The 25,020-nt window shown below is 38.3% G+C and overlaps 1 protein-coding gene across 2 annotated transcripts in view; it reads left to right on the top strand.

The window, feature by feature from the left end:
• GPAM (glycerol-3-phosphate acyltransferase, mitochondrial) overlaps positions 1 to 24,794 on the top strand; it is a 34,015-nt gene extending 9,221 nt beyond the window's left edge. Inside the window, exons 6-22 of one of the 2 annotated variants that reach the window (XM_014959144.1) lie at positions 783 to 896; positions 2,128 to 2,277; positions 3,796 to 3,892; positions 4,871 to 5,007; positions 6,306 to 6,405; positions 7,115 to 7,327; positions 7,719 to 7,832; positions 9,821 to 9,906; positions 10,933 to 11,048; positions 11,748 to 11,818; positions 12,926 to 13,190; positions 13,598 to 13,740; positions 15,333 to 15,410; positions 18,430 to 18,567; positions 19,279 to 19,468; positions 19,577 to 19,635; positions 20,825 to 24,794. In XM_014959144.1, the coding sequence (XP_014814630.1) occupies positions 783 to 896; positions 2,128 to 2,277; positions 3,796 to 3,892; positions 4,871 to 5,007; positions 6,306 to 6,405; positions 7,115 to 7,327; positions 7,719 to 7,832; positions 9,821 to 9,906; positions 10,933 to 11,048; positions 11,748 to 11,818; positions 12,926 to 13,190; positions 13,598 to 13,740; positions 15,333 to 15,410; positions 18,430 to 18,567; positions 19,279 to 19,468; positions 19,577 to 19,635; positions 20,825 to 20,941 (2,188 nt within the window). In that variant the 3' untranslated portion in view covers positions 20,942 to 24,794. Of the gene's footprint in view, positions 1 to 782; positions 897 to 2,127; positions 2,278 to 3,795; positions 3,893 to 4,870; positions 5,008 to 6,305; positions 6,406 to 7,114; positions 7,328 to 7,718; positions 7,833 to 9,820; positions 9,907 to 10,932; positions 11,049 to 11,747; positions 11,819 to 12,925; positions 13,191 to 13,597; positions 13,741 to 15,332; positions 15,411 to 18,426; positions 18,568 to 19,278; positions 19,469 to 19,576; positions 19,636 to 20,824 lie in introns of both variants that reach the window. The other variant, XM_014959135.1, reaches the window with a different exon arrangement.
• Positions 24,795 to 25,020: the final 226 nt, after the last annotated feature.

Below are 25,020 nucleotides of genomic sequence, written 5' to 3'. Positions count from 1 at the left end.
ATTACATTTTCACGGAGGATTGCCACTTATATGATCCAGAGAGTAGAGGACAGGGTTAATTGAAAAGGAAGAGCCTGGCCACATAAGCTAAGTTGCCTTAAATGCTTGAATGTGTAGAGAGATTTACTGATATTGAAGTGGTTCTACTTCTGTTAAAGCTTTGCAAGAAAAAAGTACATAAGAGGCGCGTAGGACTGGGCGTTCAAAAACCATAGAAAGGAAGAAAAGATTAGTGAAAAAGTGGTTTTAGTGTCGGTGGCTAATGCAAACATATTTTTCAAAAGTGCCCATGAGAGTTTGCCCTGTGCACACAATGTGAGCAATTTTCCCCAAGAGGGCTCAGGGTTTCTTGAAGAAGTTGATAAACCTCTCAGCTGGGCATTTATATTCCCCAGTGGAAAGTCACTGAATTGCAAATGGGCACTACATCTTCTTTCCTCCGCGCTGAGCTGGGGACTCGGTTCCAGTGGACAGACAAAATGTATATACTGGTTTGTAGCTACTTTCCTGTGATACTGTGAGATGTTTTAAGGCCAGTATCACTCAGAATTGAAGTAGTGCAGACCTCAGTTGTCCCAGATCTTTTGTGCTACACGTCAGTTATTTCATCCGTAACATTAACATATTGAACAATTTACTAGAAGATACAGAAGCTTTTAGACAGCCCTTCATAAAACTGTACTTTTTCTACTTAATGGCATTCTTAGGTATTTTTAAAATGCATTTTTTTGGCAGTGAAATAGTTTGAGGGTCACACTGAAATACTCTTTATATTTTTGTAGGTACAGAGGGTGGCTTGCAAGACGCCTTTGTTATGTCCTTTTTGTGCAAGAGAGGGATGTTCATAAGGGTATGTTTGCCAAGAATCTAACTGAAAACGTGCTGAATAACAGCAGGTAAGATAATGCAAAATAAACTACTTTTTTCAGATGACTGATACATTATTATAATAAGATTTAAGAATTTGGAAACAGCAGGTTTTGGAAATCAGACTGTTTAAAATATTAGAAGATGCAGTATCTTTAGTACAGCTCTTCAGGGCTGTAGCTTGCAATATGTGTTTGAATAATAAGAGAGGATCGATCAAGAATTATAAATCTCTAAATGAATTATGCATAGTGGGTGGACAGCAGACAGTATACAGAAAAATAAATTGCTACCTGGGAACTCTTCAAACGTTTGCTTATCTAATTCATGTAAATCATTACCACTAAAGTCATACTGCAGTCATCAGAAATTGTCAGTGTCTCAGAAATGTAAGGAAAGCAGCATTTTAGAGTGCCCTGAGTGTGCACCAAGAGTGTGAGCCAAAACTGTAAAAAGGCTATAGAATGAAATGCCTGCCCTTTGCTTTGGGGCTTGTTTTCTGTTTCATATACTGCATTTTAAATGGCATGTTGAACCCCTGGTTAGCTATTAAGGTATCAGTTTTCCCTGGACACAAAGAAATTCAACCGCCTGCCCACTCCTTGAGTTTACTTTTGTCAGAGGCCACAGGCTGCCTACATTAACATTCCTAATTCTCCTGAATTTTTAATCTTTGAATCCCATTTGAAGATGATAGTGTTGCTTTTGAAAACAAAGCTGACTGTGTTGTACCACAGTTATTGTTTATTGAACCACTTAATCTCTTAGTTATGTTTTAAATGGGGAAAATAGCCCTTATAAAATTTAGTTACACTTTATAAAGGTAAGAATTCAAGTGGGAAGAGACACTATAGATGTGCAGAATAGTAATTGCATAAATCTGTCTAATTAGGTAAGTGAAATTGCTATGACAGTAAAAAGAAAATAGTATCAAAAAGGAGTTTTCAGCTGTTTATTGTGCATTTTTAACCTTGTTAATCATTTCTGAAAATTGGCGATCATTTAATATCAGTACCTGTGAACTGCATACACGCTGTTTATATGGTCAACTTTGAGCAAATTCATCCCTCATCTAGCTATTTAATCAGAGGTTAGAAAATTACTGAATTAAATTTAATGCATTCGGAGTACACAATACTTCAGTGTGCATGTTACTGCAAGTTACTCCTCTAGTAATATATAGCTTATTCCCAGAAGTTGTTTATGTTTTGAACTCTTCTATTGTGGGACTGTTTCATAAGTTTTACCTTTTAATGCTAGAGTCCAGAAGGCCATTGTAGATGAAGCTTCTGAACCAAGTGTTCCGGGTAGTTTTGCTCAGACGGACCCTAAAGCTATCAACAAAGTGAAGAAAAAAGCTAGGAAGATTCTCCAAGAAATGGTAGCAAATGTGTCACCTGCTTTAATCAGGTAAGAAAATAGCTCATCAGTATTGGCAATGGTAGAAGAATGGCCAAGGTCTCTATGTGTTACGCCAGCAGAGCTTGTAACACGTTACTCATAAATAACGAATAATTATTCTAAAAAAATAAGACATTATTCATAAAATTTCCTTTTCTAATGTTATGGTAGTTATTTCTAAAGAAATGGTAGTTATTCTTCACTTTCAGATCCAAGAGACATCATCTGCCTTTTCAAGGGATAAATCTTACGATAACATTAAATACAGACATATTTTTCTCTCCTGAAACTACTAATGCTGTGACCAATATGAGTGTCCTCTGTTGCTTCAGGCTGATGTGGGTGAGAACAACTAGCTACAGCATCTTAGACTGTGAAAGGTCTTTTTTCCAGTAGCCCACTGAATGTCATAACCTGGAGTTATAAATGCCTCAGAGATAGTCTTTCTCATACATAAAATCTTCTGCTGTGGTGTCTATCTTGACTACTGTCATGGTTTAACCCCAGCTGGGCTCTAGGACCACCCAGCCTGCCCTTACCCCACGGCAGGATGGGGAAGCAAATCAGAAGAGTACCAGTGAGAAAAAACTTGTGGATTGAGAAAAAGATGGTTTAACAGGCAGAGCAAAAGCTGTGCACTCAAGCACAGTGTAACAGGGCATTCATTCACTGCTTCCCATGGGTCGGCAGGCCTTCAGCCATCCCCAGGAAGGCAGGGCTCCATCATGTGTAATGGTTTCTTGGGAAGACAAACACTATAACTCCAAGCGTCCCTCTCTTCCTCCTCCTTCCTCCAGCTTTAAATGCTGATCGTGACACCACGCGGCATGGAATATTTCTTGATTCAGTTGGGGTCAGCTCTCCTGGCTGTGTTCCTTCCCAACTTTTTGTGCACTTGCTGGCAGGGCGGTGTGAGGAGCAGAAAAGGCCTCGAGAGCTTAGCAACAACCAAAAACATTAGTGCTCTATCGGCGGTATTCCCATCCCAAACCTAAAACCTAGCGCTACTCCAGCTGCTAATGAGAAAGTCAACTCCATCCCAGCTGAAACCACAACAACTACTAAGGATGAATTTGCCTCTGTCATGTTCCTAGTCCCCTTCACCAGCTTCAGTGATGCAAACCCTGTATTTTTTGTGATGATATTAAGTTCTCCCACAAGACCAGGAATCACCATTAGGTCACTTAGGTAACTGTCACCTAACATGTCACCTGGTTAGCTTAGTTATTATAATTGATCATAGGACCTCCATTAAATTGCCCCATATGTAATGTGGTCTCTGCCCTTTGAACAGCCTTCACTGAGGTTGATACTAACAAGGTTTGTATCATAATTGCAGGAAGCTGAAATGTTACTAACCACGGCTTAGCTGGTAGGCAAAAACTTGTCAAGCAATTGGATTTGATAATAATTTTGTTTGAATATAAAGTAATCGGATTTTATGGCTTTGCCTTTAGTCGTATAGAGGCAGTATAAAACAGGCAGAAACAAATGAAGCTTTTTGATTTGTGTTTGTTCTTTCTTCAGGTTGACTGGCTGGGTGTTACTGAAGTTGTTTAACAGCTTTTTCTGGAATATTCAGATCCACAGAGGTCAAATCGAAATGGTCAAAGCAGCAACAGAGGTAAGGGAACGTGGGAAAGAATCTAGTAAGGCAGATTTCTAATGTAGTTTCTTCAATGTTTACAGCATTTTCTCTTTGTAGGAGAGTTCTGCTAAGCCTGTATGATATCAGATTATAGATAGAACTGCCTCATATCTGTGAAATGGTGTTTTTAATTAAATATAATGATACTTGAGTTGTCTAACCTAAAATATGATGTGAACTCTGGTTTTAGCTTTGTTTCAGGCTGAAATTTAATCTATTGAGCTGAATTATTATCTCGGATAACCTGCATCCAGCATTATTTCTATTTTTGTGCTCTGGTGGCCAGTAATAAATTAGTTAGTAAATTAGTCTGTTTAGGATTTTTCACTCTTAACTTAATTTGGAATAAAAGAAAATCTTTAAGAAATAAACTTTTCCTATTTCTTACTAGCAATCTGTTCCTGGTCCTTCAATATTTATTGAAATTTATCAAAATATCTCCTAGATTCTACCATTTTCTTGACACTCAGAGGAATTGATTCTTTTTGCAGGGTTTACCTTAGAAAGATGGATTAGGGAAATAAAGAAACAAGCAAAAAAAGGTCCCTGATATTTTCTGTTATATTTTGATTACAGTGTTTGGGAACCCCACTGTTCACAGATTCTTGCTGATACCTAATAGAAAGAAATAGCAGTCCTTTGGTGACCCTGATTTGGCCACATCCATTTAATTGTTTCATTGTTGTCTCAATATTGTGACTCTGAAGAAACTTCAGAATATTAATCATTGTTAATGTTAATTAGAATGGTAAAAACTGCAGTCCATACACATGAAGAAGTACAGTTGACTAAAATGTTCTCATTGTCACAGCTGAATGAAAACCAGAAGTAAAGAAACTGAATGATGGGAACAGGAAAATACCATCGTTCTGATAATATGATGCTAGCAATCTCAATGATGGATTTTACAAAAGGAGTGATCTTCTCTCTTTTTTCCTTCTCTCTCCACTATAGATGAATTTGCCTCTTATCTTCTTGCCTGTTCACAAATCCCACATTGACTACCTACTCCTTACATTCATTCTTTTCTGCCACAACATCAAAGCACCCTACATTGCTGCAGGGAACAATCTCAACATCCCCATCTTCAGGTAATAACCTCTTCTTATTTGAAAAAGACTGAGGTGGGGGGATCTTACTATATCTTATGTCCAAGTGTAAGATAATCTGAGTATTATTGGGTCATCATGTAGAAATTCTTTGGTTCCTATTACAAGCTCAGAGAGAGAGCATAACAAAACTGAGAACTTCTGACATAGCCTAAGTAGGATAAGGAAGGATATTCCTTTCTTTAGGAGTCTCAAAGTGGGCAGGTGACTAAGAAAAGATGAGTAAGTATAGAAGTGTTGTGAATGGCCAACTACTCTTCATGCAGTTTAATGATCTGGCTAATGGGCAGCAAAAGTACTGAGTGAATAGTACTTTGTGGGAAAGAACTCCAGTTTGGTCTCTGTTTAAATTATATTTCTGGTGGCTGAAGAACTTAAGGTCTTTTTAGATGGTATTTTGCAAGTGAGACAGAATTTGGGGATCACTGATTTCTAAAAAGCCATGGAATATTACAGGAAATGATGAGGAAGAAGGGGGGATACCTTGACTTAGAGGGTGTTTTGCACCATTAGGTGCTGGTCTGTGAGGATCCCGGTAAGAAAGGCATTCAGACTCTATATTAAGTATCAAAATGCTATTTATTAGGGCTAGCAGTATAAAGAAAGAGAGACTAGCATAGGTATCTAACATCCCTTTAGACACTGGGAACCCTGAGTTGCAGTGTCCGGCACACTGTGCAGACCCTGTCTGCAAAAAGGGTTACCCTGTTTGCTCATTTGAGCTCGTATAGTATTTTCTTACAAGAAAACAACTCTATTCATTGTTTCTTCTGTCAAGCAGAAAGGATGTTCTCATGAGAACTTCTTGCTGCAGATAAAGGCAAGGCCATGCAGGTGGTGTCATTGCTGGTGCCAAGTGGGAGCTGCCTGCAGGCTGCTCTGTTAAAATTGGATGCCTGAGCTGATCCTGCAGCCAGGGGGTATGTGCAGCACAGGCACGACAGCCATGCTGTGTGTGCAGCACAGACTTGGGCCAGCTCAGGTTAACTCTTATGGGGGTTACCAGCATCTCAGTGTACAGTGGTCTCCTGGTCAGGGTCACTGCAGAGGGTAAGTGCTCTGTCAAGGGAGTGAAATGGAGCAAGACAGTGTCAACAAGCCTATTTCTTAAGCTAAAGAGCATAATATTTATGTGGTCCCATCATGTGCAAATAGTGTAATACGTTTTAGTCTTTGGGAATTTCAGTAGTTTCAGTTCCTCTTGTGCTAGGAATTCTGTACTGGATGTGCAGTAGTTTCCTGCAAACTAAAATCAATGAACGCAATTCTTTATTATGCAGCACATTGATCCGGAAGCTAGGAGGATTTTTCATTCGACGAAAGTTAGATCAGAGTCCTGATGGTCGTAAGGACTTCCTCTACAGAGCTTTGCTCTACGTGGTACGTATTTCTTGTCTTTGTTTCTGTAGGTAACATTTCAGTCGGGTGGCGAGTGGGAAAGTGAGTTCCATCAATCTCAGGATGTTTTTTACTGTTTTGAATTTGTCTTAGGTTCCATGCTGCAAAAAAAAGGATATATTTTTGTATGAAGTCTTGAATGCATAGAATAAAAGAGAATTGAATGCCCAGCATCTTTGAGGATGAGCAGATTTTCACCTTGCGTAATCCTAGAATTAATACTCTGAAATAATGTTAAAATTCAGCCTTGTTTCTCTGGTTTTTGTTGTACTGGGGCATATCTACACCGATTCTGTTCACTTAATGGAAGTCTCTGTTTATGAAGGGTTGATGTAATCCTTTGTGCCATTCAGTATAATAGCTGTATTTGTATCTTGGAAGATGGCATGTACTGAGGAACCAGAAGGAGAGTTGTATGCAAATTGGCTAGATCAACTGTTACTAGAGACACTGTTCATGAACAAATGGCATTATACTGCCTGTATATTCATGCAAATTCACTTGCAGTTTGGTCTGGGTTTGTGTCAAGCATTAATTACTGCTTTTGGTTTTTTTTTTCCCCAGAGTATTAATGCCAACTCATGATCTTCAGTGTTTTTGAAAGGGAATGGTTGCTGACAATGTATTTCAAATGTGAATTTGCCAGTATAATTAGGTATTTTTTCCTCTTTTCCAATCTTTTTGTCTTCAGCACATAGAAGAATTGTTGAGACAGCAGCAGTTTTTAGAGATATTCTTGGAAGGCACACGGTCTCGAAGTGGAAAGACATCTGGAGCTAGAGCAGGTCTTTTATCTGTGGTGGTGGATGCTCTTTTCTCAAATGCTACTCCTGACGTCCTAATTATACCTGTGGGAATCTCCTATGATCGCATAATTGAAGGTCACTATAACAGTGAACAGCTGGTAAGAGCAATTGAACAACTTGTTTTGCCTAAGGGATTTTCTGTTTATGTGCAGGAAAATGTGTTGCATAGTTAAATGATATGCTAGTAGTCCTCTGTCACATGTGCTTGGTGTCGTGTTGAAGAGCGTAGAACCATGAATCACAAAACCTCTCTGACAGGGAGTGCTGAGGTATGGGTGACATACTTCTAAATGCAAATCCATGACATCACAAATAATGTTCAAGTGGGTATCTATGGAAAACAATAGTTCTCTAGATCTACTTGAAGTTATAAGGTGTGTCTAAAGATGCGGCCTTGTTTTGTCTGCTGTTGCATGCAATTTAATTTTAAATATAACCTTTTAATTGCAAATTGGAAGAAACTCAAAACAACCCATCCGTGTTTTCCAGGGCAAGCCTAAGAAGAATGAAAGTCTTTGGAGTATAGCTAGAGGAGTGTTCAGAATGCTGCGGAAGAATTATGGGTGTGTCAGAGTAGATTTTGCACAACCATTTTCCTTAAAAGTAAGTTTGATATTTTGAAGATCCTTTTCAAAGTTTGACATCTTTGATGTTCCAATACTGGGACACATTTATTTTGATTTTGTGGGTTATCATCACTAGTATTACCTGCTGAAGCCCATTCTAGTGGGACAAAAGTATCCCTGTTTTGCTTTAGGCATGAGTCTTCAGATCTGTTTATCTGAAGCTGAAATAGTCCCAGAGTTGATATTATGGGTCATGTTAGGTTTGAAATGGTGTAAGTATTCTCACTGGAGTTCTTTGTTTTGTTTTAACAATCAGCCTTTAAACTGATCCTTGTACCATGTTTTAAGTTGTAGAGAGACATTTGGAGTGGAAGGAAACTGAATACTATTCTCCAACATTCAACTTTCTTGACTAATTGATTTACACTGTTGTTGAGGAAAGGCATTAATCTCACTGGATTTCTAAAACTGCTAAGCAAATTAGTAGCTATAAAAATATCATGGATCATATAAAAATCTGCACATTCTTTGAATGTCATAGTTTATTATTAGTTTCCAATTATTACATATACTAGTTCACCAAATACTGTTGTGTAGTTTCTCAGGGAATGGGAGGTGCAGTAGTAGCTGCCTTCGCTTTTAAATTTTCTCTGATCTCTTTGCAGAATGTGCTCGTACTGTACTTAATTTATCGACACTTCACTAATGTGTTCTGCTACAGTATACCTTATTTTTAGTGTGACTTTAATAAGATTAACCACTGTAACAACAACCTACTAGAATATTATTCAAATTAATTAGGTGTTCTTCTTTCTGCCCTACTTCTCTCAGAAAAGCAGTAGGTTGGAGAGCTTTGGAGGGTTCAATTACCGCAGCGTGAAATTATTGTGACCGTCTGCACTGCATTATAATTAGCGTAGTAGGGAAAGATATTAATTCACTTCCAAAGGAGAAGGCTTGGGTCACTTCCAGGCTATTCTTGGTAGGGAGTTAACAATTGTTATTGGATCAGTATAAGGAAAAGAAGGTTATCTGCCCCCTTAATCTAGTGAAATGCTAATCGCTATACCTTCCTAGCAACCTCTGTCAGGTCTCATTTGCATGCGGATTCATTTTTGTACTCCAGAAAGGTAATAAATGACATAAATTGTTTAAGTATGCCTTAACCAAGATTTGCAGAAGTGTAACTGTATTTTTGAATTGATGTAGTTATGTCATTGCAGGTTTTTCTAAAGGAGAGGAGGTTTGGGGGTTAATTTTGGGCTTCTGCAGTTCTGTGGCACAGGCTTAGAGGCAGAAGAGAGTGAGCTGCCTGTGAAAGTCTTTTAAGCAGCTTTCCTGGGAGGGAACTGTTTTCCTGACCAGCAGGTTAAGTGGCTCTTTAGTTTCCCACATCAGTCTTTATAGAAACTCAAAGAACACAGTGTCCTGAAAACAGAGTAGCGTAAATGGTAACCTGTAAGGAGAGGTGTTTGGTTTTTGAGAGATTTGGGATTCAAGAATTCCAAGCACGCCCTACCCTGCCTGCTTCCCCGAGTGCTTCAGTCTGTGGCACCACGAGGGGTCTTGCAGCTACACTGGTGTTTACCTACGGAGAGTTTGAGGAAAGCAGCAGCAAACACTAATTACAGTCTCCAAGTTGGTTCTGAAAGGGTATTAGACTTTGCTGTCATTCATGTTAATGAAGGCAGTTCTCATTAATTAAATCATGGAGAAGCTAGTCTCGGAGGAGTTGTTCCCAGCAGGGTGCTGACAGGGGTTATGTATTGGTTTTGTTGCAGTGTTTTTTATGAAGTACAGATTTCTTGCTGTGGAAAGTTTGCCTTTTCGTCAAATAAAATCAAAAGCAAATAAAATGTTGCAGACTTTTAACTTCTGTGACCTTATTACTGCTCTTTTAGTGTGAGCTAGTTTTAATCACAGTTGCAATTTTGAATAATTGCCTTTTTCATACAATACTATTATCAGTTGAATGCAAGAATAAGGTGGAAAAAGTACCAAAAATAACAAGTCTTCTCTTAACAGGAATATGTAAACAGCCAAAGCCAAAAACCTGTGCCTGCTCCTCTTTCTTTGGAACAAGCTTTGTTACCAGCGATACTTCCATCAAGGTAGAGATTTTTTTGGGTGTTGGGCAGAGGGAGAACAGGTTGGGGGTTATTTGTTTGTTGGTTTGTCTTTTTAGTGTTCTGCTTTGCATTCCAAGCAGTGCTTGAGCTCCCCAAGGGTAACCTAATCATGTATAGAAAAACAAAAAAACCTACACAGTTGTAACTGTGCAATTTATTATGAGAGTTGCATTCTGTCTGGGGAAGCTCTGTTTCAGTAAGTTCGAGGAGGCTTTTCAAAAATTTTTTTATTTTTGTGACCTCTGGTCTAATTTTTTAAATTTTATCGAATAACTTAGAGAAAAAAAATTGCACACTTAATGAAAAATGAAGGATTTGCTTTTAAACCTCACAAACATTCTGGGTGGGTTTTGGTGTAGTCTCAAAGCAAACAGGACTTGTGAGTGAGTACCCCTTGCTCAAGGAGGTGACCATCACTCAGAAGTGCAAAGCTGTGCTCTAGGGCCAGATCAGCATCTGTTACACACATGCACGTTTTAGTTGAGGTCTTATCTTGACTTCTACAAGCCTGTGTGGTCCTAGTAGAGACAAAGTCATTTAAGTAGGTCCATACAGGACCTACAGGTAGGTACGTAGGTCCATACAGAAGATAATTTGCAGTTTGTAGAGAGGATGGGCTGGAAGCTGCCTTATAGGCAGATTTGCTTAATCTACTGTTTTCAGTATTCGTTGAAGGGAAAAGAGCTGTGGGGTGCAAATGGTGTAATGACAAAGTCAGGAATAGCCAATAGGGCAAGGTAAATGCTCTGTATTACAGTTTTTTCTTTTAGTAGTCTTGTCTTGGATGGTTGTTTAGCGTGAAGAAATAATCTGGAAAAGTTGGTAGATACTAAAATTTTTGTGGAGCTTGTTACACGTAACGTTTTCATGCCCGTACCAGATGGCATAGTGCAGTTTTGTGCTATGGTTCAGTTAGTGTATAAAAAAAAAATAATAAATTGATCTGGGTTGTTTTACATTTGGATCTAAATCTAAATATCATACTGTGAATTTTTATTCTGTATTCAGACCTAATGATACTGTGCATGAAGGTACAGAGGCCTCGCTTCCCAACTCCAGGGATATCACCAGTGAGCCCTTCAGAAGAGAGTTGATATCCAACTTGGCTGAGCATATTTTGTTCAGTAAGTGTTACATTTTCACTATCAGCTGTCTCATTTTGCTGATTGTATGAACTTGCTGTTTGCTAACGTGAAACTTCCCAGTTCCCTCCATTCAGGTGATTGTTCCATGACTTCACATGCTCTCTTGACTATTCTCCTTTCTTTGCCTCTCTCCCTCCCTCTTCTTCAAAATTTAATAAATTCTCTTTCTAATTGAGCACAACATTTTACTCTGTTGTGTTAACTTTTGTGTTCCTTACACTAGTGTACTGAACTTGCTGTAAACTGAAGTGTTTGTCGTACTGATACACTGATTTCTTACCATTTCATGTAAGAACTTATTGCCGTATTTTGATGGCATTCATTTAAGATTGTACTCACATGAACTCATCTGGCTGTGTGGACCAGTGTTGCCAGGTTCTATAGGTTTTATGGTGTCTGCTCAGTCAGTAGATCTGTGATTTGCAGTATGAGAAGCATACAAAATAGAACTTAGCTTAGCAAACATTTAAGCTTTACTCAGCCTTCTTAGTTCAAGTTACTTTAATTTGATTACTTTAATATTGTTACTATATAGACATAATACTCTTTGTATTTCATTCAGAAGGTATAGTTCTGTACCTTAATATCACTATTATTTTTTAAATAGCAGATACTCTTTCACTTGTAATAATGTTCTGAACTTCCCAGGTGCTTAATGAGTTTGTTGTTTACCTCTAGCTGCTAACAAGTCTTGTGCTGTGATGTCTACCCACATCGTTGCCTGTTTGCTGCTGTATAGACACAGGCAGGTAAGGCTTCCATGCTGCTTAAATAGCCAAACATTACTTTGGCCTTGTTAATTAAAAAAATAATATGTTTTTTTATTGTATGATATTCATAAAAGAAGAAAGGTGCATTTAAATTAAAGTGGATTTCAGATAGTCTGCTGGTATTTTAGATAGTAGTGGATACTGGAAGATGAGCCATTATAGATGGGATGATAATAAATACTCAAGTGGAAATAGATTTTAGTTATGCTTTTTAAAAAGAATACATTGTTTTTGTCGATTGTATTTAGATTGTTTTTTAAATCTTAAACCCATTTGCTATTGAATATGCTATCAACTCCTCTGTTAATTTTTAAATAAATTTTGCTGTTTCTTGGTACTAGAATATTATACCATGACAGCAAAATGATACAAATATTTAACTGAAGTCTTATATATGGGGCATGGAAGAATTTTTTTTTCCTCCTACAAATGTGTTAGGCATTTTTTCTGAAATTCCTTCTGCCTGTAATTTGAAACTTGCATTGTGTATAAATCTAGGACAAATTGAAAAATATTGGTGAGATACATAATCTTTGTAGTTGAGGACAATATCACTATTCCCGTCAGTACAGTCTTTCCAATTTCCTAAAATAAAGGGATCAAAGAAGCATTTTACAATGTGATCCGAAGCCATCTTGACAAAAGCCAAGGAAAGGAAGTGTTTGAAGAAAAGCTTTTCTTCATGTCCCCAAACAATTGAAGAGAATTTCTACCAATTACAGTATTCCCAGATAATTGGTCATTCATTTTATAGCATAGGTAATGGAAATACGGTATCTCTAACATGTTCTGAAAGAACAACTCAGGTTTCTGCAGGTTGTGAAATAAACCAAGAAGCAAACAAAAAAACTTGCTTTCTCAAATAGCTGCATGGCTTTAAAATATAACTTCATGTATTTCAAAACCTGTGGAATATTCCAGGAAAATCTCCGTGAAAAGAAGTTTTTCTAATATAAATGTTGTGCTTTGGATTATTGACAATTAGTGGGTTGTTTATGCGTTTGCTATATACAAGGTCATGTTGTTTACAGATAAACTCCTGTGTGGAAAAACTGTTTCAATGTCTGATTCTTTTTTTGTTTCCAGGGAACTGATCTTTCCAGATTGGTAGAAGATTTTTTCTCCATGAAGGAGGAGGTCTTAGCCCGTGACTTTGACTTGGGATTTTCAGGGAACTCAGATGATGTTGTCATGCATGCCATCCACTTGTTGGGGAACTGTGTAAATATCACAAACACTAGCCGAAACAACGAGTTCTTCATCACTCCCAGCACAACCATACCTGCTGTCTTTGAACTCAACTTCTACAGCAATGGAGTTCTTCACGTGTTCATTAAAGAGGCTATTATTGGTATGTGTTGGGGTTTACCAAGGAAAGACTTTCCTGTGACTCATGAAGTCTAAGTATCTGCACAACCTCTCCCACCCCCCATTTTTCATGTAATTTATTGATGTATTTCTTCCCTCCCTGATTCAGCCCATGTTTACTCTAACAAAAATAACTTTGAAGTAGACTTGGGTTTGGTTTGTAGAATGTTTCCCTCATTATCCTTTATCTTTGTTGGAAGTATTCTGTTTCAATGTAACATTAACTGGATTCAAGTGGAAGAGTGGTGAATTCTGTCTTTATTCTTTAATTGCACGTGTAATATTTGGCTGCTTTTAGGCCTAGAAATAGGCCAAAAAAAAGATTTCAGTTTCCTTTGCTATAAAGTTCTTTGGAGAAATAAACTTTGCTTCTGTCTGTTTGTGCTCTAGCCTGCAGTCTTCACGCCGTTCAGAGTAGGAGGTACAGAAATGGTACCAATGGTGCTTCTCCCAGTTTGATTAGTCAAGAACACCTGGTCCGAAAAGCTGCCAGCTTATGTTACTTGCTTTCTAATGAATTTACTATATCTTTGGTAAGTAATTGCATTAATTGCCCATGTTTCAAATTTTTGTTTTGCTTGGAGCTGCATATGTTATGTTAGAACCAGTCAATGCTTTCTTCAGGTGTCACGGTTCTGATATGTTCACTGTAAGTACAGTCTGATGGTAATGGGTATGAAGAGGTTGAATATAATTTGAAAAAGGAAAATAGCATTGTTCCCCCTTGTTTCAAAGAAATGTCTGAACGTCTGGATGAATTGAATTCCATTAGAACAGTTCACCCAAAAGTCATCTGGCCTAAGACAACAGGTGAATTAACTTGCCAAAATCCTGTCAATCACTACCTTGTTTCCTTGGCAAGGTGTGACAAAATTAATCAATGTGGTTTCAGGGGCAGGTACTGAGTGTGGCCAGCTGCTCCTGCGGCTCTAAGTGGGTGATGATGAGCTGGCAGCAGTGCTGCTGTGATGGCTTTACTCCTCCCTGGAGAAAGCAAAGCCACTCTCTCTCCCTCAGCTTCCCACATCTGGAAGTTGGGCTTTTTAATGCCTTCTAACAGATTTTGTGTCGCTTATGTCATTGGACCATCACAACTGTGTCTGCATTTCTGCATTCTGCTCAAACTATTTAATTTTTTTTTCTTTGTTACTTAAACAAATACAAGTCCTTGCAAGTACCCAACTCATGAATTTGCATAGATGATTGAAATTATGCTGGGAACTAAGGCTCCAGATTCTAAAGATATTCTTAATTTGCATAAGAGTGCAATAGTCACAGTGTGCCACACCCAGTACTTAGTGGCAATTTTAAACACGACTTGACTTTGGTTTTTTTTGTTTTGTTACAAAACACTGAAGAGAGCTGATGTTATCTCAGTTCTCAGACATCCTGTATACTTGTAATTTTAAGTGCTAGATATTTTTTTTCTTATGTGTAAAAGATACTTAGAATTCTACAGATTCTATATTTCTTAAATTTACACACATAGTTGTGCCTTTTTGAATGAAGCATAAGCCAAATTTAGTAATTTTGTCTGGGCAGTAATGTAGCTCATATGGTCAGGTTCTTTAATAAATTTTCCTTCTGCTTTCAGAGCTAATAATTGATTATTAATTTTTTTTTTAATTTAGAAAGTATTTCCTAAATGTTCACGAACAATGTGAATTATGATGGTTTTCTATTCAGAGTTTTGAAACACACAAGGGAGTTTCTTAAAAGTGTACTTTCCTTTAAATTCCAAATAATTTACTGTATGAGTTTTGGTGACTTTAGTTTTATGATGATTTTATTCCAGAATTGTTAACAAACTAAAATTTGGTTAGAGGTGATTAAAAGGAGAGAACATTTAATGTGGTTTTCTAGTAGTGCAGTGTTGCATTTCTTGAAAAACCTTGGATAAATTCTAAATATACTATTTCACTGTAATTTTTTTAGCGTCTGCCTGTTGGCCAGGATAAACATAAGGGTGGTGCATTGGGATTATGCTGGTAAAAGTTTAAAAACTTGCTTAAAAGGACTAATACAGCTGTATCTAAAACATTCATACTGAGCAGGGAACTGGTGTTGCTATGATGGGTACGATGGATGTGATTTTTTTTCAGTGCATTTCTTTTATCTCGTGCAGCCTTGCCAGGTGATCTATCAAGTTTGCCATGAATCTGTGGAAAGGCTGATACAATATGGCATTCTTCTGGTGGCCGAGGTAAGGTGGTAGAGGCACTAAATGAGACTTGTTTCTTGTACTTTTGCCACAGGTAGTTTGTGGTGCTTAGTTGTGAGTCTTGTTCTAAATAGATGTTGTTACACAAAGCTTGTAACAAGTCATCCAGGATTGATGGTACTTCATTCTTACCCAAATGTCTGATGCCTATAAATGTATAGTCATCCTGGGATGCTATGAATGACTCTGTAATTTCATTGTACCATTAAACCTGCTAAGGAAAACACACTTTTTATACTGTCTTGTGAAATGGGGATTTATTTTATTATTGGAGCCATTTCGAATTGTGGCATAGCTACATGGATGTTTGCTTTCTACTCTGCAGGAGTCAGTAGTGCAGATCTTTAGTCATTCTTTGATGCCTTTACATCCATCTCAAAATTATAGTAAGCCTCCCCTGCCAGCACAATTTGCAGCTCCAGGGAGGTACTGGAGTCTCTGTGTGGTGCAATCTGCCAGAGGTGTACACTATAAAGAAAACCTGGGGACCAGGGGATGGCTGTCTCAGCGTGCCTTTGCTTCCCAAACTTTTCTTCTGTGCAGTAAACACAACTTGGCACCCAGGAGGAAGCAGCAGGGTTTAAAGAGCACATAGAGGAGAGTTACATATTTGGCTGCTTTCTTCTTCCTTGCAGCTCTCCAGTTTCAAAGGGGGCTAGAGGTGCTTCTGGTGTATTTGTTAATGGCCACTACTTCACTCTCATCTTACTAAATACCTTTTGATAGGTGCTTCCATAGTAAATAGCACCACAGGTATAGCAAGTATATAGTACCTATGGTACTATTAATGGTACTAGTTATAGTACCATAGGTACTATTTACTTGATACACTTGGATATTAAACAGTCTCCTTCTTTGGAGTTACTGCTGCTTGCTTTTTATCGGAACTACTGACATGTTGTCATGCATTAGATTGTAATCACTGTTGGATAAATCCAGAAATGAGTGCTAATCAGAGGATTAGGAAGAAACCTGTATGTTCCATGCTTGGGGACAGATGAGGAAAATAGGTGTGGCCAGCAGTAGATACGCACCTCTCTCTACTCGAGCATGAAACCTGTCTTGAGGGTTCTTCTGTAAGTTTCAGACGCTGAGTCTAAACAGTTTACTGTTTAGAGCTGAGATATAGAAAGCTATTAGGCAGTATATAAATATTTGTGTTGTTTGATATACACCAACCACAGAACATCTGAACGCTTAGAAAGGGGGTATGTTCCATCAGTAAATTTCTTAAACTTAGAAAACCTCTGTACCTGCTTACTCCTTTTAAAATGTTAAGAATTTGCATAATCAGTGCCAAAACTGTAAGCAATGGTTATTTTATGACTTCAGACGGTTTGGAGATGTTTATGGGGTTTTTACAACCTGTCATTTAGGAAGGTAGCTAGGTTCTGCCTCTTCTAATTATTTTGGTTTGCTATTGACATTTAACACATTGATAAATTTCCCATTAAATTGAGTTTGATTGATCCATGCTTTTAAAAAAAATTATTTTCCTGTGATTCCCGTGTCTATTTCCAAAACTAAGTAATATTCCTAACACACAGTGATCTCTTCAGTATTTTTTTTAAACTTACTCCGTCACCTTTGCTTCAATCAAAACATTTGATCAGAGTGTAAGATTAGAAGGATGCCATTCTTCATTCGCTGCAGAGGCCTTTTTCTCTGTCACTACTACTATGACAGTAATCACATCTATGAGGTGTTTGTTATTCATTTGGTTTTAATCTTGCCTGATTTCCATTTCTACACGGAATAACTACGTGGGGATCTTTCCTTGGCAACTTACAACTGGTGACCTTTGAAAAATCTTTCTGTTCTACTTTGAGCAAAAGAAATAATGGTGAATGCTTGGCAATAAGACTTCCCTTATTCTTTTGAGTGTGTTAACTGTCTCTAAAACTCATCTCTGAAGATGCATTGTTGAAATTGAACATTGCATCAGGCGTTGGTTAGTCAGGTGGAGTATTTCTGTTGTACCTCAGTTACTGCACACCTGACCCTCTGACATACCTGCATTATTGCATAATAGAATGAAATCTCTATTCCAGTAGGTCTAGTATGTATATATTTGTCACTTGTGCTTATTCTCTCTGCATTACCTCACTATGTCCTCACAAAGGAGCGTTATGATACTTTACAACTATATAAAGCACTTTACTAATTAATGGTTTTACTAAATAGATGAAAAGCAAACAACGAATGCTTTTTCCCCCTCACAATACTCATTAAGAAATTGTGTTCTCGCTGTCATGCACCCATTTCAAAAGCTTGAAGAAATGTTTATTTACCTAAGACATCTACCTGCCAAAAAGTGTAAATCCATGTCCTGCTGTGAGGGTGGATTACAGTGGGGCATTTGTAGGCTAAACTTGGATGCTGCTTGTCGGGGTGATTAACAGAAGGGAGTTGCTGTGGTGCAACAGGTGAAGGGTCTTAATGTCTCAACATAATCCAGGTTAAACAATTTAAAGCCTCTGTGATTAAAACTGGCTCATTCTGTTCCAACCAGTATCTCACCTGGGGACAAATGCAAGAAAAGCATCATTAGAGGCAGTAAGTTACCACCTCCAAATAATGACTTGTGGCATTCTGCATTAATTGAGATTTTGACTCCTGTAATATAATCACACAGAGTTTACTATTTTGTCTTTAAGGCAACAGTAGTGCAGAGGTTAGCAGCATCCCCATCCACAGAGCATCTCAACTTGCCTTCCTAACAACTGAAAACACTTCCTTAGCAGCTGCTACTGCATGGCCTCTGATAGGAAAATTCAGCAACACTTGCAAAGATTTTCACTTTTATTTGGCAGGCAAACTAAAGAAAAGCAGTGTTTTTCACCAAATTTCTCTTCTCTGCTGATCTCAACGCTGTCTGTAATTTGGTCTCACTTGTTTTGAATGGACTGATTAAGTCAGAGGAGATTATAAAATAAACCTATTGTTTACCTGGATTTGAGGGTTTTAGCTATTTACCACCTTGTCTTTCAAATTTAAGCAGGATGATCAGGAGGATGTTAGCCCCAGTCTTACAGAACAGCAATGGGATAAAAAACTTCCTGAGCCATTATCTTGGAGAAGTGACGAGGAAGATGAAGACAGTGATTTTGGAGAAGAGCAGAGAGATTGCTACCTGAAGGTAATATTATCTGAAGGCTAATAACACTGAATCCTGTTGCGAGAGATACAAACTACTTCACTAGTTTGGGAGTGGTAATGATAATTGGGGTTTTTTTGCTGCTTCACAGTGTAGACTCTGCTGTATTATTCTACAGTCAGTAGAACATCTTTCTGTCTTTCCTGTGGGGAAAACAGCTGAAGAAACATCAAATAATCTTATGGGGAGTTGGAAGGGCAATGGTTAGTGTCATGGAAACTGATAAAGGGTTAAGTATCTTAGTGTCTAAATGTTTTATTCTTTACTGACAGCACTCACTCTAAAAGTTTCACCATGTTGACTTTAGACATATTACCAGTTTTCTCACAGAGCTGAAACAAACACTCTTTAGGGTATTTTCTTAACACTTGGAAACTTGTGTCCATCTCTGCGAGTGTATGGCAGCCCTTCTGTTGGCAGCAGAATAGTATGATGTGTTTAGTTTTATCTTAGGAAAATAGTTAATATCCTGGAGGAGAAAACACTAGCATTGCTTCGTGATGTACTGTGCCTGTTTTGACCCTTGTGGTAAACTGCTTTTTTGTCATGCTTTCATTATGTGCCATGTTGTGCCCCTGTGCTCCTTTTTGTACTAAGGATTATTTGGGCTGCTGTTTCGCTGTGTACTGTGTTGCAGGTCGTTTCTTGTTTCCTCTGGTCTCTGCCACTTAAGCTCTTGTTGCCCTTTCTTAGGTGAGCCAGTCTCAAGAGCACCAGCAGTACATCACTTTCCTGCAGAGGTTGTTGGGTCCCTTGCTGGAGGCTTACAGCTCTGCTGTCATCTTCGTGCACAATTTTAATGGGCCAGTCTCAGAGTCCGAATACGTTCAAAAGTTACACAGGCACTTAATAAGCAGGACGGAGAAGAATGTTGCTGTATATGGTATGTTAAACTGTTCTTGGAGCTGGAATTGATTAATTCTCTTCCTCTAGCATGAGGCAGCCCAAATTCAATTGCAGTTTGTTTATCTCTGGGTTTTCTTTCTTGCAGCTGAGAGTGCTACCTACAGTCATGTGAAAAATGCAGTGAAAGTCTTTAAGGAAATTGGGGTAAGTGTTTGGTGATCAAAGTTGGAGACTGTTAAGTTTCATTTTAATAATGAGCACAATTTTGACAATTCATGGAATCTGTTCAGTGTCAGTTTAAAATCTGTGAATGTGTCTGTGCAAATGTATTGTGGGGTTTGGGTGTTTTGTTTCCCTTAAGACTCAGGACTGCAGTAGAAGAGCACACTTTGCAGAACAGGGCACTTCGTGCCCCTGAAAAAACTTGTCTAGAAGAGGGCTAGGTGACTAGATGTGTTTATTCACAGCAAATGAAGTTCTTCTGCTCTACTCCATGTCCTTACTGGACATCAGTGACAGTGTTGGAAGGCTAAGAGCATGTTCTGTGTTTAGTAACAGCGAAATTTAAGTTTAAAGGACTACCTAAATCTTCCAAAAGTATTAATTATTGAATTTTGGCTTACAAGTGAATGATGCTTACAACCATCCTAAATAGACTTCCAGCATCCACCGTGAGGATACAGGTTTTCTTTAAAATAAAGGATCGGTTTTGCATTTTACCACTAGTACTTCAGATTTTAAATTGTCTATCTAGATTTTGCAAATAAAGAGTTTTTCTTTCGTCAGAATTACATGGCTTCCTGAATGTCAGGTGGGATTTAGCATTATAGTTTTGAAAGAGTCAGTATTTAGGCAAAGCATTGCTAGGTAAGGGATTTGAAGTCTTTGTCTTTAAATTCCGATGTATTAAATAATCTAACACTAGCTAGTCTATAGTGAACGTATCTTCTTGTAAGAGCTGTGTAGAAACCACATAACAAACCCATCCTTTTAATTCTGATTTATTCTGCTATTGGAAAAGTGGAACTAGATAGCATCTGCTGAGCATCTATTCAGAGCACAGGATCTGAATTTATGTTTTCAAAGTGCTTAGACTTTCAACTCCGATGCCTTTTGAGTGCAGGTTTTATCCCTTGCTGTTAGGAGTTGGCTGTTTATTGTGCACTGTGCTTATTTCTCAGTTTCTCTTTGTCCGTACCACTTGAAGGGCTTCATTGTTGAGTGAATTCTAATAATATCTAAGGGCATTGCCACTCAAGCTTTCAAGAAAGGGGGAAAAAAAATAATCTTGTAAATGAGAGTAACTTTAGTATAGACTATAAAACTTTAATCACAAAAGAAAGGAGATTCCTTTAATATGGTCACGCTTACATACATTCATGCTGTGCTTTAGGTTTTCAACCAGACGAAGCAAAGAAGAGACACCATTTTGGAACTAAGCACTACGTTCCTACCTCAGCGCAACAGGCAAAAACTACTGGAATTCATCATGAGCTTCATGGTATTATAGACCACGTATAGCACCTTTTTCCAGTGACATGAAGACAGGTTTTGAGACTGTGTCAAAGCCTGGGGGCATTTGCTAATCCTTCAAAGTGTAAGGTGCCACTGTCTGGGTAAGGCCTTCTCTGACTTGAACTACTGGAAGACAAGTGCCTTCTTACATATGCATTTATGGGTTTCTTACAGTCCCAATCCTGTTGTAATCCAGCGATACTCAGATGACACTTTGGATACAAGTAATTAAACACGTTGCAAAAAATAAGATAAATTATTAGAATTAGATTTAAAATGAAGAGTGAAGTTTTATCAGTGTTATGTTTTAAATATACTTTTAAAGACTGTAACAGATGCACAAATGCACCTATTTGTGATCTGTAGCTAACCCTGAGATCTTGAGTTTAGTGGCAACACAGCTTCTGGCATGAACAAGTAACCTCCATTCCTATTAAGTTTTATTGTTTTAAAGAAATGGTTTAAAAATTTTTGCTTAGGCAGGATATGTATTTCATGGATAAAGCCATAGTTTTTCATAAATGTTAACATAAATGCCAAAATTCTAATGAGAGTAACAGTTACAGACATCTGAGAATAGTGATCATGTAGCAGGTGATTGTGAGAAACGTTGTCAGCAGGCACAGCTTGCACTATTGGCGCTGGGCAGTGCAGTGGTGAATTGCACTAATCACTGCTGTCATGAAGAATGTGAGAGTAGTTCTTGTTTTTATCATGGCATCTGTCATTCAGCCAGATGAAAGTCAGGAGACAGTTGCCTGAATGTGAATATCTTGTAAAATCTTAGATTATTATTTAATTGAAAAAAAGCTATTTTGTTGTTTTGTTGTTTTTTTTTTTTTAATTAGTAGGATGTCAGATATCTTTTTTTTTTTTAAGTAAAGACTTGATTTGGTGAAATAATTTTTAATTTTGGCCCTAAAAATTTCAGCAATAACTTTTACAATTCTGTGAAAAAGAGTGTTCAGACTGTATTCTGTTGCTGAGCAGATCATAATTGGCATGAGTAACCTCTAGAAACACAGAAATATCGTATACAATGTACTTTTGAGTCTGATCTAACTGACTTACAGAAAAAAATAATAATTTGCAGACTAAACTGAATGATGAATAAATTCTGTCCTACGCAACAGGACTCTGGTCTTGCGATTTGATCCTTTTGCATGGGGGACTTGCACTGTAGATTTCCCCTTCCCTTCATGTGAGCAGAGATCAGACTGCAAGCTGCAGGCCTGTCCTGGGGTACAGCTCATCTCGCTGAAGCAATAACTCTCTGGTTTGGGCAGCTGGTTGGCTTGTGAAATGTGGTTTTCCTCATTCAGATTGCCTTCTAGATGAGGGACATCAAACATTTCAATCACCGCAACGTTTCGCTTGATTCTGGCGTCCTGGCCTTGTGAGTGATTCCCCCCCAAACCTCACCTTCTTGTCTCTGTTGCTTACCATCAGTACGGAAAAGCATACTTGAATCCCAGCCTTTGCACTGTTAACGCCAGCACAAAACTGATGCACACAATTTGAGTTTGTGGCCAAGGAGCTTGCGTTTGTACCGCACGTTTGTCAACGAGAGTATTTCTGTAAAATTTTTTTATTAAATGCTATTAATATTTGAAACCTGCAGTTTAGAGTTTGTTAGCGTTATACTGTTAGCACTGTGAGACGCACGTGTTTTGTCACTAAACCAGGTGCTCTACAACACTTAAAAGAATTTCTGAACCAAAGCTACGTTAATACGGATAAAAACCGACCCTGGAGTCGCTTTTGTTCTAACGTCCTTCTGCTGTCTCAGCAGGATGGTGACTGCATCGCACATAATCTGTTTTGTGAAGTCTACTAGTGATTTAGGAAACAGTTTCATCTCATATTCTCTAACGTGCACTGTCCGTTAACCTGGTGAATGCTCCACACAAGGGTTGTTGCTGATGGCTTCCATTTAATGTCAAAAAAAAAAAAAAAGACTAGGTGCTTCTGAATAACGAGCTCTCATAGTTTACTGCATTTCAGTAAATCTGAAATGTACTAACAATGAAGATTGTACATAAAAAAAAAAAAGCTTTTTAAAAATGAAGCAATATGAAGCAAACAAAAACTTGAGTCATTTTATTAAGAATGTTCTGCCAACTGATGTATTAGTTACCGTAAAACCCAGGAGTGCTGTGGTCACTGGAGTGTTCTGGCTGGGTGTTGCAAATAAGATAACTTATGGCTTACATTTAAAGGAATAATTAAAAAAATTGGTTAATATAAATCAATGAGGGGGTAGGATAATAATGCATGTGAATACACATTAATGAATACAGTTAGTATGCAGAGGGAGGGGGCACCTCTAAAACTGGTTTGGTTTTGTATGTAAAAAAAACCTGCATGTGAGAAGTCAGTGCTATGAATGGTATGGCACTGGGAGCCTTGGCATTCTGCAGCAAGTGTGTATGTATACATATATATATATGCAAGCGTGTATATTATGACACACGACAACTATGCTTTTCCCTGAAAATCAAGCACAGAATATAAAATCATCGGGCTGTAACAGTCAAAAACTAAAACTAACACTTTTGCACTGTATTTACACCTTCAGTGTCTTCTGATTTTTATTAACTTCTCGTGTTTCCTGTGCTGATAGAATGCCAGGCTGAGTTAATTTCCCTAACATTAACCAGTAGAGAAGAAAGGACTGGCCCTGAATTACCACAAATGTATTCTAAGACTCTCCTCTGATAAAGAGTTACAGGAGTCTTGTCACTCTTATGAGCATATTTCTCAGGTGTGCAAGTCCTTCTGGGCCAGGATCTTCTATGAGATGAGAAACTTACTCTTTCCATACGCACCCTTTAGATCTCACATTTTGAGAGTGATGAAGACCTTAGAATCCCACTTCCCGTGCTGCCACAGCTCCCCGGGCCCCCAGGGATCATAGACTTGTTAATACATTTGCTTTCCACTCGTGCTGACGGGGGAGGTGTTACCTGCCTTCTCTTTGGCATTATAGGGCTTTATTCACCTGTAGTGATTAGGAGCCACGTACGCACACCTGCCTTCCACCCCCTGCTCCCCACAGCAGCGTCAGAGTCACCCTGTAGGAGGAGGTTTGGGCTGGAGGGGATGTAAGATGCTGTTGCTCTTGTGTTTCTGTGCTAATGAGCCTGATACTGCTTCCTCGAGAATGTTACCACGTTTTACCTGTTACGTGTAATGCCGTGTCTGTTGTAGAAGCACAGAGGTGTACTGGAGTCATTTTAATAAATTAAACTGTTTGCTAATACGACATTTAACAAGCTCTTCTAGTGTTTTGTTTGTTTGCTTGTGGTGGGTTTGTGTGGGTTTTTTTTTTTTTTTTTTTAAATAACCTGCTAAGAGAATTCATCCAATAACTTTACCCCATTCCAGGTAGTTTCTGAAATTCTACAATGAAAGCTTTTCATGGTTTGTGTGTCTCTACCAGTGTAAGTACTGGAGCAAAACCATTTAAAAAGCGGATCAAGGTGACATCCTGACTCCTGGGTCAGTGTCTGTTTTGTTGGGAAGTGGAGGGGCTCTTCTGCTTCTCTGGTTCCCTGGCCCTGAACGTGGCTTCCTTTTTTAAGGGCGCTAAAAGTTTCTCTCACCTCAGAGGGACGGGGGTCATTCAGGAGTTGGGGGTGAGGACGCAGACTGTCCCTGCTCGGGGTGATTTCAAGCTGACCTAGAGTGCAATAAGTGCCTGTCAGCAATTCTGACAGCATCTGGCAAATGGGAATCAATTGGAGTGGGGCTTTAATAGGATAAAACCTGCATAGATGATCATTACTTAAATTGAGGAGGAGGGATGCTGTTTCACCCTTCAGAAAAAAAAAAAAAAAAAGAAAAAAGTTGTAATCAACCGATTCTTTAAGAGGCCTCTAGCAATGTTCACATGCAAGGCAGGCGTGATTAATTGACAAATCTAGGCTGAGGTAGGAAACTAAAATTCAATTATTGTCAATAGCTTGAATAAAACCCAATTCTTATTGGTGATGACCTTACGTGTTATTCTTTCTGTAAATGTCCTCCTATTTCTCAGTCTTTTAAAATCCCAAATGTCAGATAAAGCACTTA

This window comes from Calidris pugnax, unplaced genomic scaffold, assembly GCF_001431845.1.
Source record: "Calidris pugnax isolate Ruff unplaced genomic scaffold, ASM143184v1 scaffold4, whole genome shotgun sequence".
Classification (NCBI taxonomy): Eukaryota; Metazoa; Chordata; class Aves; order Charadriiformes; family Scolopacidae; genus Calidris; species Calidris pugnax.
The sequence above is the reverse complement of the archived record's forward strand: the minus strand, read 5'-3'. Positions and strand labels throughout refer to the sequence as shown.